At 36.1% G+C, this 12,670-nt stretch overlaps 2 protein-coding genes across 18 annotated transcripts in view; one reads left to right on the top strand and one right to left on the bottom strand.

The window, feature by feature from the left end:
- The window catches only part of NAA50 (N-alpha-acetyltransferase 50, NatE catalytic subunit), a 574,571-nt gene that overhangs the window by 420,435 nt on the left and 141,466 nt on the right, over positions 1-12,670 (top strand). The gene's annotated exons all lie outside the window — the stretch shown is intronic.
- GRAMD1C (GRAM domain containing 1C) overlaps positions 1-12,670 on the bottom strand; it is a 160,471-nt gene that overhangs the window by 118,505 nt on the left and 29,296 nt on the right. For 11 of the 17 annotated variants that reach the window (XR_014824820.1, XR_014824819.1, XM_084991248.1 and 8 more), the window contains 2 exons: positions 2,436-2,539; positions 1,760-1,855 (listed from right to left, as the gene is read on the bottom strand). Coding sequence is in view for 12 of the 17 variants with exons in the window: in XM_003132665.7 (XP_003132713.4) it covers positions 1,760-1,855; positions 2,436-2,539 (200 nt within the window). In the remaining 5 variants the exon portion in view is untranslated. Of the gene's footprint in view, positions 1-1,759; positions 1,856-2,435; positions 2,540-6,447; positions 6,529-9,798; positions 9,950-10,941; positions 11,031-12,670 lie in introns of those variants that run through there. The other 6 variants (XM_084991249.1, XM_084991243.1, XM_084991244.1 and 3 more) reach the window with 3 other exon arrangements.

Raw genomic sequence — 12,670 nt, forward strand, 5'->3', positions numbered from 1 at the left:
TCATGTACCATGTGATAGTATGCAATGGAAAGAACAGTTATATCTGCCAAAATTGCATAACCTAGACTCAATCACAAGAAAACATCAGGAATCCCCGTCGTGGCTCAGCAGAAACGAATTTGATTAGTATCCATGAGTACATAGGTTTGATTCCTGGCCTCACTCAGTAGGTTAAGAATCTGGCATTGCCATGAGCTGTGGTGTAGGTGGCAGACAGGGCTTGGATCCTGTGTTGCTGTGGCTGTGGGGTAGGCTGGCAGCTGCAGCTCTGCTTCAACCCCAAGCCTGGGAACTTCCATATGCCATGAGTGCAGCCCTAAAAAGACTAAAAAGAAAAAGAAAATATTAAACACAATTGAGAGAGATCCTACAAAATAACTGGCCTGTAATCTTTAGAAATGTCAATGGCACAAAAGACCAGGAAAAACTAAGAGGCTCATCTAGAATAAGGATAAAGAGCATGACAACTAAACATAATATTTATTTCTGAACTGGTTATTGGGATAACCAAGGAAACTTAAGGGGGTTTGAGGATTGAGCAGTGATAATGATCACTTTAATTTCTTAAATTTCATGGTCATATTGAGGTTATACAGGAGACTGTCTTTGTTGGAAACATTCTGTGATGTCTAGGGTGATGAGGCTTCAGAGTGACAACTTATTCTTAAATAGTTCAAAGGAGGAAAGGTCTTTGTACAGAACCTGGAAGTGTTCTGTAGGGATAAGATTGTTTAATAATAAAACTGAAAGTGCATGTGAAAGAACCCCCACAAGATTAAAAAGTATCACTACAATGACTCAAGTTCGTGTTTCTCTCCCCACCCACCACAGCTCTCTTTTCTCTTTCATTTCCTTCCTTCTCTTCTCCCTTTCTTCCTTCTTCTCCTTCATTCCCTTCCATACTTTCCTTTTTTTTTCTCTCCATCCCTTATTTCTTTTTCTTTCTCAGCACTATGCTTCTAATGTCACATACAGAGCCCTTATCAATTTTCCAGGTGGTAGAGAAAAATTCTTCCTACCAAGAAATGATGGATATGTAGGTGGATGATGAAATTGACCACAGTTAAGAAAACTGCTACTCTAAAAAAGATCACAATGATTGTGTTTACTTATACATTACCAAATCTTCTCAACAGAAACGTTGGTTTTTATTAGTTGCTATAGTGTAGCTATTAAGAATTTAGAAATAATGAAGTATTTTGGTATTAGGGTATTTAGAAATAATATTTTGCTCGTGCTTAACCTACTTACCTCTTATAATGAAGATATGAAGAATATAGGAGAAAAGCTCTATAAACCATAAACTACAAAAAAGTGTTAGCAGTCATTTAAAGTTAATCACTACTTAGAGTTCCCATCCATGAGGATGCAAGTTTGATCCCTGGCCTCGCTCAGTGGGTTAAGGATCTGGTGTTGCCGTGAGCTGTGGTGTTAGTTGCAGACGCTGCTTGGATCTGGCATTGCTGTGGTTGCGGTATAGGCCAGGAGTTGTAGCTCCAATTTGACCCCTAGCCTAGGAAACTCCATATGCCTTGGGTGCGGCTCTAAAAAAACAAACAAACAAAAAAAGACAAAAAAATAATAATAATAAACTTAATCACTACAAAGTAAGTATACAGAAATCTAGTATTGCACACAATGTGTATTTATTAGATATTCCTAACTTTAAGAAGAAGTGCCTATATGTCCAATTCTGTTGATCAGTATGATGTAGATTTTCCAGATTACGTAACAAGGCAAAGGTAGAAATGTTTTTTACCTTTTCACCCTCTGTAACGATCTGGATGGCATTTGGGATGAGTCGAGCAGTTTTCTCCTTGGTCATGAAGGTTATGTTCTTTAAAGCAATAGAAATCTAAACACACAAAAAAGAATGAAAAATTGCTAAACAGATTTCTCAGAGACATAAACAACACAAAACACCAAGTATTACATCAATCTATTCCAGAATATTCAGGGGAAAAACCTGAAAGAGTTAATAAAGCACATGCTTGCATTCTCTGAGAAAAACACAGTAAACAGATATTCTTCCCTTTAGATTTCCTCCATCAACTCCTATACCTAATATTACGATAAAGTGTGAAAAGACACATGGGTGTTTGTGTTCCACATTAACATGCAACACAAATACACAAACAAAAATCATACTGTCTGTCACATAAGACATGATTTTTGGCAGCCAAATGGAGGTATGTTCATGCTTTTTTCAATATGAAATCTCTCTTCCTAACCATATTAAATATGTACAATTGGAGCTCAAAGTATTAAGAAAAATATATTACACACTTGCACCACACAGAGAAATATTTAGATATATACAAGTATAAATATATGCAAACTTACTTTGAAATCTTAAGTGCATTGTTTTTAGAACTGTATTCATTTCTATCTATGCAATTATTTGCATCAGCAAATCAAATAAAAATATATCTTACTGTAGTTTCCCATCTGAAGATGTTGCTATAGAAACATAGCCAGTTTTCTGAAAGGTATAGTCGTCCCTGAAGCAAAATGTCCCTCTGAAGAGCACAAGCATAATCTAGATACACAAAAAATAAGGAAGAGATTATTCACACAAAAAAATGTGAATGTGGTAACTTCACAAATCTTATACTACTTTAACACATGAGAAGTCATCACTTTGTTCATAAGTTCATTTATTCATTCACTTATTCATATACTTTGGGCACCATACACCAGATATTTTGCTAGTCACTTGGTCTCCCAGAAATAGACCTTGCCCTTATGGAGCACTGTCTAGAGAAGGCATATAGTAAATAAGTAAGTACATAAATAAGTATAACAAGGAGTTCCCACTGTGGCACAGTGGGTTAAGAATCTGACTACAGTGGCTTGGGTTGCTGCAGAGGCTCAAGTTTGATCCCCAGCCCAGTGTAGTGTGTTAAGGATCCAGCATTGCTATAGCTGCAACACAGGTCACAGCTGCAGCTCAGATTTAAATCCCTGGCCCAGGAACTTCCACATGCTGCAGATGTGGCAAAAAAAAAAAAAAAAAAAAACATACACACACACACACACACATATATATATAAAATCAAAGTGTGGAGAAAGCTGAGAGAATATAAGGGGTATGCAGGTATGGGGGAATGGGGCAGGGAGAGTATATTTGGAAAAGTTTTCCAGAAAAAGTAATTTTTAAACTGAGACCTAAAGATCAATAAAGGGTCAGCTGGACCATGAGGGAATGGCATGTGCAAACATCCCATAGTAGAAAAAAACAGCACCTTTGAGCAACTATACAGAGATAGCTCTCTCGCTAGAGAAGCTAGATCATATAAGGTGACACAGGCCATGGCAGACTGCGGACTTTACGAAAAGCCATCAATGAGGCTTAAGTTGAAGGGACATGATCAGATGTATATCATTAAAGACCACTTTATTCACACTGTGAAAATGGATTCAGATAAATCACTTGGAAACCCAGGGGGAAACTGACTGTGACTCAGCCCAGGAGGGGACAGTACTAGAGAAAGAAGTAGCTAGATTCAGAGATATTTAAGGGGTAGTACTGATGAGGAATTGGTAATGATTTAGATGTTGGATGAGGGTTAGGGAAGGAGCAAGGATGACTAAAAATTACATACATTTTAAGTTTAGTTTCAAATTTGATCCTCTCTACCTTAGCACTAAAGTCCAGCAAAATCAAGAGTGCTCTGATAAATGCCACTGCCTACCAACAAATTAATACCATGCCTCTAAGACCTGGCTCTGTGGCTAATGTAAATAGCATTGCTAAATTATTAATAGTAGAAGATATAAAGAGCTGCTGTGAGGAGATTTAATTTAACTTAAAAATTTTAAAGCTATATAAAGTGATTAGCAATTTTAAGAAAAAATTATTGAGGTTATGAACCTCAAAATATTTAAATTTGGTCATGTTAAATTTCTAAGCCAACACTAAAAATTGAAAAAGGAATTCAGTCTTTCACAAAGCTTCCTTCAGCACAACAATACTGAGATGTCATCAAACAAAAAAATCCTAGTAAATAATTAAGCAGATTAAGTTACTTATTTACTAGCATGCTGCTCTAAAACCGGAACTGGGCTAAAGGTCACCTTGAGGTATCATGAAATTTTGACCTAAACCACTGGGACATTTCATTAATTTGATGCTTCTCAAACATCAGATCAGAAATACCTGGAAGATTTATTAGAACACATATTGTTAGCCCCCTCTTCCCCTGATTGCTGATTAAATATGTCTGTGCTGGGGAGAGTCTGCATGTCTAGAAAGGTTTTAGGTGATGCCAACATTGCTAGTTTCTGGACCACACTTGGAGAACCACTGCACTATTTTACATTAACTATAATGAAAGCTATAATAACCAACTAGATCATTTAAACTGAAGACTATTTGATATAGATTAACATATTTTCCCCCAAGGTTTTTAAAAAAACATTCTCCCTAAAACAGGTATGTTTTACTATAATAAACTTAGACATTACTAAAGGTTGATTGTTTGTAAAATGGCCTCCTAGTAATATGTCCCAGGCAAGAAATGGAAAAATTTTTTTCTGAAAAGCAAAGGGATTTTACTTTTTTTTGGGAGGGGGGCCAATTTCCCTACTGATAAACAAACAGGTACCACATCGATACCCAGCACTACAGAAGGCAATGTTCTACCTGTCTTGGATCAGATTAACAATCTGATTCATTAAGAATTAAATAAGAAAATAATGTTTGTCAAAAACTGTTTTTTTTGACTTTATAACTTTATAGTTGGTTATTGGAAAGTTAGAATAAAATTAAGGAAATTAACCAAGCAACATAGGTCACTTTGATGAATGTATTAACAGCAACTTACTAGTTATTACATGATCAATTTCAGCACAACTGAATGGCTCCACCTCTTAAATAAGATCTATTTTACTAACTATAACAAGGGAAATACATACAAAGTGTTATGGGAACATAGATGGGGTACATCAGCACCATATGCTTCTGGAGTAAGCATGCATAATAAGTAGTATATTACATATTTAAATGAACAAAATGTCCTACTCAATTTTACAGAAGAATTTAGGCATTTCTACATAAGGGAGATGATGATGAATTAAGAGAATGTGTTTTTAAACTATCATGTCAGAAAATACACATTCCAAAGCATTTTTTTCTAGCAGCAATCATCAATCATCTTTGGAATAGATGTTGATACTGCTTATGAAAGACTCTTTGGAACATTTTTAGGATTGCTTTCAGTTTTAGTACTTAAACTACAAAAGATAACCACTCTCAGTTTTTATTTATTTATTTATTTATTTTTGTCTCTTTTTGTTGTTGTTGTTGTTGTTGTTGCTATTTCTTGGGCCGCTCCCGCGGCATATGGAGGTTCCCAGGCTAGGGGTTGAATTGGAGCTGTAGCCACCGGCCTACGCCAGAGCCACAGCAACACGGGATCCGAGCCGCGTCTGCAACCTACACCACAGCTCACGGCAACGCTGGATCGTTAACCCACTGAGCAAGGGCAGGGACCGAACCCGCAACCTCATGGTTCCTAGTCGGATTCGTTAACCACTGCGCCACGACGGGAACTCCACTCTCAGTTTTTAGACTTTACATTGGGTTTGGTTTTTTGGTATTTTTTTTTTCTTGTTTGCTTTTTACTTGATAAAATCATAAGAGTAAATGAAATTAGTGAAAAAAAATTAATTTTCTATAGTGAAAAAGGGAAAAAGACTCCCCTTCTCTCTTTTTGAACATTTTCTTTAGAAAACTTGTAAATTCTTTCTCTGTACCTTTGTTAAAAAAGCAAAACAAGCCTCTTGTCAATTTTATAACTTAGGAATGTTTTCTCCAGGACCTGGGAGCCATCTCTTTCAAATATAAACATCAAGGAAGATAAGACCCCCATTTCTCAGTTTCTGTGAGGTGGTAGGAGCCTAACTTAGGTGAGCATTTTGCTCCAAGTTGCAAAACTAACTCCTATCATACAGAAGTGAGATTATTTTTCCCTTGGATAAAGCCAGCTAGCTAACACAGTCACCCTAATTACCAGGTGAATATAGGATGAACTGATGAGACATATGGAGCTGTCAAGTCCTCTTACTAGAGGACTAGTTATCGTTTCTCTTTAGAACATGTGTAATGATTATATCTGCCTGCCTGTATAAAAGGGTGGATTTCTTTCTGCCTTCACAAGCTCTTTTGCTGACTGCCTGTGAGGCACACCATATTCCAGTTTAATGCTTATTCAATAATAAAACAAAATATTTTCTTTCTCTTTTACTTTTGTAGAATTTTCTAGGTTAGTAGGATATTTTGTTTTTATATTTCCCCAACACAACATTTTCTAGCATGAAAATCTACCTTATTCATTTAATCAGAGAAGTTAAAAATATTTTTAGCAATGACATCACTGAAAAAAGTATATGTTCTCCCAAGCTAAATATATTCAAAGAGACAAACATATTTAGAAGTATAAGTACCGTTATTTTAGTACAAAATTAGTACAAAGAACTTCTGGTCCAAGTTGACATGTGTTTACTTCCTTTTCTTCTCCAAAATTCCTTTGAAGTGACAGGGAAGATACATAAAAGATATTTAATTCAAACACTGCTGCGAGTGGGTATAAAAACAGGTACTTAGCCAACTACAAGTTGTGATAAATTTTTAGAAGACAGAAAGTGGATACGAATGGATAAACCAGTGTGAAGAAAGCCTCAGCTTAAAAAAAATATATAAGAGAAGGTTGAAGTAGAAATAATAGCCATTCTTCCCTATGTCAACCCAGAGAGATTCCACACTCAGAATCAGCAGGTACAGAGAGGGACAGTTAGAAGAGGGACAGATACTGGGGAGTTCTCTGTAGCAGAAGTTCACCACTCACCCACAACCTCCAAAACAGGGAAGTTCCCATAGTTTTGTAGCCTCATCATCATTTGCTGTTGTCAGTTATTTTTGTTTTATTTATTTATTTATTTATTTATTTAAGATGGCCTCATCTGCAGCATATGAAAGTTTCTAGGCCAGCTACTAAACTGAGCCACAGCTGCGACCTACACACCGGATCCTTTAACCCACTGTGCCAGCCTGGGGCTCATACCCACTCCTCTGCAGAGGACCTGAGCCACTGCAGTCAGATTCTTAACAAACTGCACCACAGCAAACACCTCATTTTTAATTTTAGCATTGTTATGTATATTGTTTATTTCATTGTTTTTAATTTGCATTTTCCTATGATAAATCATAGTAATTTTTATATGCTTATTTGCCATCCATATATATCCTTTGATAAAGAGTCTGCCCATTTTTTAATTGGGTTGTTTGTGCTGTTACCATTAACTTTTAAGAAGAGTTTCTATTCTGGATGGAAGTATTTGTTTGTTTTTTAACCAGATATGTGATTAACAACTATTTTCTGTTTGTGGACTTGTATTTTCACTCTATAAAATGTGTCTTTTGCATAGCAAAAGATTTTACTTTTGATGAAGTACTGTTTATCAACTCTTTTCTTATATGACTCATGCATTTGGTGTTGCATCTAAGAATTCATCATAAAAAAATAAATAAAAATTCATCATTAAATCCAAGTTTGCGGAGATTTTCTCTGGAACCACCCACATGTTTTCTTCTAGAAACCCTACAGTTTTACATTTTACATTTAGTTCTATGATCCATTTTGAGATAAAATCTATATAAAGTATGAGGTATGCAACAAGGTTTGTTTTCCTGCATTACGTAAATCTAATTGTTCCAGCAGCACGTGTTGAAAAAACTAACTTTTCTCCATTGATTTGCCTTTCAACATTTGTCAAAAATCAGTTCACGATATTTATATGAATTTAACATTTGAGGTTTTTTTCTGTTCCATTTATTTAAATGTCTATCCTGTGGCAAATCTCAGATTGTCTGGACTACTGCAGATTCATAGTAAGTCTTAAAACTGAGTAATGTGTGTCTTTCAATTTTGTTCTTTTTCAGAACTATTTTGGCTACTCTAATTCCATTGCTTTTCCACATAAATTTTAGAATCAGTTTGTTTCCTCTTCTATGAAAAAGCTTTCTGGGATTTTTTACCTGAGAGAATTAAGACCTTAACCATACTGAGTCTTCCAATCTATAAACATTTGTTTAGACTTCTTTTGTCAATGTGTTATGGTTGTCATCATATAGAGTCTGCATAATTGTTAGATTTATACCTAAGTACTTCATTATTGGGAAGTTCTGATGTAAACGGTATTTTTAAATTTTCAATTCCAATTGTTCATTGCTAGTATATATGAATATAATTCTTTCTTTTACCTTTAATTGACCTTCAATCCTGAAACCTTACTAAATTCACTCATTAAGCCTAAAATTTTTTGTAGATTATCTGAGATTTTCTACACGAGTAATCATGTTTATCAAAAATAAAGTTAGTTTTTTTTTCTTTTCTCCTAATCTATATAGAACATTTTATTCTTTTATTTCCTTTTCAAGTCTATTTCACTTATTGCTTACAACTTCTAGCATCATACTGAGTAGAAGTTATGAGAGAGGATATCTTTGCCTTCTTTCTAATTTCAGGTAGAAGGCATTCACTGTCTCATCATTAAGTATGATGTTAGCTGTATGTTTTTCATAGTTAACTTCTAAGAAGGTTGAAGAGGCTCTATCAAGAATTAGTATGAACAAATTTTAAATTATGTCAAATACTTTCCCTGCATCTATTGAGCTAAGCACATGGTTTTTCACATTTTGTCTAAGATAATAAATTATATTTTTTTTCTTTAGTGTTGAACCAGCCTTGCATTCTTAGAATGAACCTCACTTGATCATAATCCATAATTCCTTTTATAACTTGTTGAATCTCATTTGCTAATATTTTATTTCAACTTTTCATTTCTATGTTCATGACAGATATTTTTTCTTAGAATGTTTCTATCTGGTTTTGGTATTTTGGTAATACTAATCTCATAAAATGAGTTAGGAGGAGTTCCCATCATGGCAAACTCAGTGGAAACGAATCTCACTAGCATCCATGAGGACACAGGTTCAATCCCTGACGTCGCTTAATGGGTTAAGGATACGGTGTTACCATGAGCTGTGGTTTAGGTCACAGACGTGGCTCAGATCTGGCATTGCTGTGGCCATGGCATAGGCTGGCAGCTACAGCTCTGATTCGACCCCTAGCCTGGGAACCTCCATATGCTGTGGGTGCAGCCCTCAAAAGAACAAACAAACAAAAAAAAAAAAGAGTTAAGAAATGATCCTTATTTTCTGGAAGGGATAATACTATTTCCTCCATAACTGATTAATAGAATTCACCACTGACACCATCTAGACTAAGTTATTTTTATGGAAGGGTTTTAACTACAAATTCAATTTAATAGGCATAGGGCTATTTGGGCTATATGTTCCTCCTTGTGCAAGGTTTGGTAGTTTGTATTTTTCAAGGAATTAGTCCATTTTATTTAAACTATTGCATTATGGGCATAGAGTTGTTCGCAGTATTTCCTCATTCTTTTAATATTCAAGAGATCCCACTTCCATTCCTGATATTAGCAATATGTGTCATCTATCATTTTCCTTGGTCATCCAGGCTCTCAGTCTACCAATTTTACTGACCTTTTTAGAGAACCAGGTTTGGCTTCACTGATTTTTCTCTATGTTTTTCCATGTTTTCAATTTCATTAACTTATGCTCAAATGTTTAACATTTCTTTCCCTTCATTTGATTTAGGTTTGATTTCTTCTTCTTTTATAGATTATTAGACATAAGCTTAGGTTACTTATTTTACTTCATTTTTATTTTTTAATATATTCATTTAACACTATACATTTCCTCTATATACTTACTTTAGATCAATTCCACAAATTGTTATTTTCTTTTAGTTCAACTGTATTTCACACTGTTAACCTATTCTGATTCTTGTAACTCTTTGCACCCTGGAATATTGTGATACTTCTTTCTTCTGGATCTTCACATATTATTTGACCTTTCCTTCATCTGAAAGCATTATATACAAAAGTAATAGTTTTTTGAAGCTTTAAATTTATAGAACCAACCTAATTAATCAAATTCTATTGTGACCAATTCAATATATTAATGATGTTATCCACCTAAAAGCATTTTTCATGTCTCAATTAAAATAACTTTTAGTAAATGCTTAAAAAGAAGGCAGTTGTAGTTTGGAAGTCATCTGTGAATAAACTTGCATGAAAAGCACATATTAGATGTTTGCCATGTGTTAGTAAATAAAATTATTTTGCTGAAAAAAATATTGATGTTCATTTACTCACTCATTCCTCTATCCATCAACCATCCATTCAATCACTGAGTATTCATAGGAGTTCTCAGTGTGGAACAGCAGAAACAAACCCGACTAGCATTCATGAGGATGCAGGTTTGATCCCTGGCCCTGTTCAGTGGGTTAAGGATCTGGCGTTGCCATGAGCTATGGTATAGGTCAAAGACATGGCTCAGATCCTGAGTTGCTGCGGCTGTGGTGTAGGCCAGCAGCTCTAGCTCTGATTCAACCCCTAGCCTGGGAACTTCTATATGCCACAGGTGCAGCCCTAGAAAGCAAAAAAAAAAAAAAATCATTGAGTATAATTTTTTTTTCTTTTTGCCTTTTCTAGGGCCACTCCTGTGGTATGTGGAGGTTCCCAGGCTAGGGGTCTAATTGGAGCTGTAGCCGCCAGCCTACACCACAGCCACAGCAACGCGGGATCCTTAACCCACTGAGCGAGGTCAGGGATCAAACCCTCAACCTCACGGTTCCTAGTCAGATTCGTTAACCACTGAGCCACAACGGGAAATCCCTGAGTATTCATTATTATAAGTCCAATACTGACCCCGGTATCACGGTTACAATAGCAAATAATACAGATAGTGGTTCTGTAAATATATGATAGAGGAAAATGCAAGGCACTTATGGGAGCACATGGTGGAGACACCAATTCAGAGGTGATATTTAAAATACAACACTGGTCACCAACCATAGTGCTGGATCAGAGTTCTATAGGGATCTTTCTATGTCGGATATAAAACCCTTCATAGCTGGATCACAGGAAGACCTTAGGAATCCTAGAAGAGAAACCAAGAGAGTGGAAGTATGAGGGGTCACTTAGGGGGCTAAAGGCAGTGGCTAGTTACCAGCCAATATTTCAGTATTTTAACTACTACTACTGTTACTCTGATGAGTAGTAACTGAATACAAAAGCCGCACCAGCCCAGTAAAATTTACTGTAAAGGCAAATATATATATATAAATATACATAATACATAACTACACATTTTAAAATAATAGACCAAAGATAGCCAGGTATAGAGGAAGGAAAAACAGTTCTAGGCAAAATGAAGTAAAAAAGGCCTGAAAACAAAAGGAAATGACTTTTCTAAAGAAGGTCAACTTCAGAAAGACAAGAGACTGAAGGGAACATAATGAAAGATGAGAGATGGAGTTCCCGTTGTGGCTCAGTGGTTAACGAATCCGACTGGGAACCATGAGGTTGTGGGTTCAATCCCTGGCCTTGCTCAGTGGGTTAAGGATCCAGCGTTGCCGTGAGCTCTGGTGTGGGGGTCGTAGATGCAGCTCGGATCCCACGTTGCTGTGGCTGTGGTGTAGGCCAGCGGCTACAGCTCTGATTAGACCCCTAGCCTGGGAACCTCCATATGCCATGGGATTGGCCCCAGAAGGCACAAAAAGACAAAAAAAGAAAAAAAAAGATGAGGGATGAGAGGATATTTCACATATGTGAAAGGCCACATAAATCAAGCAGGTAAGCTTTATTCAAAGGTCACTGTAATATCATCCATGAAAAGTCTTAATTTGATCAGATTTGCATCTTAGAAAAACCACTATGGCTACAGTACCAAACATTATCTTGGCAACTCAAATTCAACATGCCCAAAATTAAAATACCTGTCTTCTTCCCAAATGTTAAGTTATATCTTCCTTTGTACTACTTCTGTACCTTGTTAAAACTGTTCATATGATCCTGAATCATAGTAATCTTATATGTCTGCTCTCCCACCTAACTCCAAGTTCCTCAGAAACAGCATGGTGTCTGGCACATACTGAGTGGTAGTAAATAGTTACTGAACTAAAGAACAATATTTTGGATTTGAAATGACATTGAATTGCTTTTAAAAATGAAAGCTAAGGAGTTTCCACTGTGGTATAGCAGATTAAAAATCCAACTGCAGTGGCTCAGGTTTCTGTGGAGGCATGGGTTCAATCCTCAGCCCAGTGCACTGGGTTAAAGGATCCAGCATTACCACACTTGCAGCATAGGTCACAGCTGCAGCTTGGATTCAATCCCTGGCCCAGAAATTTCCATATGCTGCAGAAGTGGCCATTAAGAAATTTTAACAAAGAAAGTTTAAATTAAATTTTGGATTCTCTGTTTCAAAAGACAGTGATCTAACATATGGTTAAATCTAAGAACTTAAAAGCCATTTTTACAGAATGATCCCAATTACATATTCTAATTTCTATAGATATATGTGTTGTTGACATTATTTCTTTTTTTTTTTTTTTGTCTTTTTTTTTGTCTTTTGTCTTTTTTTGTTGTTGTTGTTGTTGTTGTTGTTATTGTTGCTATTTCTTGGGCCGCTCCCGTGGCATATGGAGATTCCCAGGCTAGGGGTTGAATCGGAGCTGTAGCCACCGGCCTACGCCAGAGCCACAGCAACGCGGGATCCGAGCCGCGTCTGCAACCTACA

This window comes from Sus scrofa, chromosome 13 (genome assembly GCF_054392235.1).
Source record: "Sus scrofa isolate SSC_HxYL_T2T_F1_AM1 chromosome 13, Sscrofa_HxYL_maternal_Yorkshire_Landrace_v2.0, whole genome shotgun sequence".
NCBI classification, from domain to species: Eukaryota; Metazoa; Chordata; class Mammalia; order Artiodactyla; family Suidae; genus Sus; species Sus scrofa.